This window comes from Cariama cristata, unplaced genomic scaffold, assembly GCF_000690535.1.
Source record: "Cariama cristata isolate BGI_N322 unplaced genomic scaffold, ASM69053v1 scaffold27787, whole genome shotgun sequence".
Classification (NCBI taxonomy): domain Eukaryota; kingdom Metazoa; phylum Chordata; class Aves; order Cariamiformes; family Cariamidae; genus Cariama; species Cariama cristata.
In genome coordinates, this window is record NW_009625365.1 from 1 (window position 1) to 1,333 (window position 1,333).

The 1,333-nt window shown below is 54.2% G+C and overlaps 1 protein-coding gene across 1 annotated transcript in view; it reads left to right on the top strand.

Annotated features, from left to right (window-relative positions):
* Positions 1-28: 28 nt before the first annotated feature.
* The window catches only part of POLR2I (polymerase (RNA) II (DNA directed) polypeptide I, 14.5kDa), a gene marked incomplete at its 5' end in the record, with an annotated part of 1,419 nt that continues 114 nt past the window's right edge, over positions 29-1,333 (top strand). Inside the window, 4 exons of the mRNA XM_009703598.1 lie at positions 29-94; positions 345-418; positions 910-984; positions 1,239-1,290. Of these exons, the coding sequence (XP_009701900.1) occupies positions 29-94; positions 345-418; positions 910-984; positions 1,239-1,290 (267 nt within the window). The remainder of the gene's footprint in view (positions 95-344; positions 419-909; positions 985-1,238; positions 1,291-1,333) is intronic.

Here is a 1,333-nt window from a genome sequence, read left to right on the forward strand (position 1 = left end):
CAGAGACCCTGCAGTAACGCACACCCCTCCCGCCCCCAGCAACAACATGCTGTACCCCAAGGAGGACAAGGAGAACCGGATCCTGCTCTACGCCGTAAGTGCCTCCCACACCACAGCCACTGGGACCAGTCCCAGGGTACTGGCCTGTGTGCCCCCAGCCCCAATGCGGTACTGGGATCAGTGCTGGGGATATACTGAGACCAGTCCCACCATGATAGCGGGCTGTGCCCACCCCCTGCAGCCCCCACTGGGGGACTGGGACCAGCCCCAGTGCTTCATGAGGCATGCCCCACCCCTCCCAGTTTGGTACTGCGACCACTCTGTAACCCCTGCTCTTCCCCCAGTGCCGCAACTGTGACTACCAGCAAGAGGCCGACAACAGCTGCATCTACGTCAACAAGATCACCCACGAAGTGGAGTGAGTTTGTTAGTGGTCCTGGTCCCAGCATCTCCCATCCCAGGGGGAGGTGTCAGTAGACACTAATTAATAAAGGAAAAGCAATTAAAAAGAACTGGTGGGGTAGTTAACAAGATGATAATTAGTTAAAGTAGGAATTAGGGTAATTAATAAGAGAATAATTAGCACAAGATAATGAGTGATTAATAAGGGGAAGCAATAAGGGATGGTGAATGCAGAACAATTAATGGGTAGAATTAATAATGGAGAGCAGTTCTTGGGTAGTTAATAAGAATAATTAGTAAAGAGGTAATTGGGGCGGTTAATAAGAGCAATCGAGGGGCAACTGGTAGGTAATTAATAAGGGGACACAATAAGGTAGAGGGCAATTAATGTAGAGGCAATTAATAGGGGTAATTATTTAGGGTAATTAATGAGGTTGATGCTGGAGTTATTAATAGCGTGGTGGTAATTAAGGGAGGTAATTAATGCCCTGGGTTGTCTCCTTGCAGTGAGCTCACGCAAATCATCGCTGACGTCTCCCAGGACCCCACGTTGCCCCGCACTGAGGACCACCCCTGCCAGAAGTGAGCCAGGACGTGGGGACCCCCCTTCGTCCCACCATGGGGATGTGGGGAACCCCGTGGGGAACCCCGGGGGGATGCTGGGGACCCCCTGGGGATGTGGAGACACCCACAGGGACATTGGCCCCCCACCGCCACGCAGCTCTGGGGGGCCTCCTGGCCCCTCCCTAGCCCCGGTGTCCCACTTTGCCCCTGCCATAGCTCTGGCATCCCCCATGGGACTCTTACACCATCACTGCTGTCCCTCTCTCCGCCAGGTGTGGGCACAAGGAGGCCGTCTTCTTCCAGTCACACAGTGCCAGAGCTGAGGTGAGGTGACCCCCCTCAAGCCCTGCACCCTCCTAAAACTGTC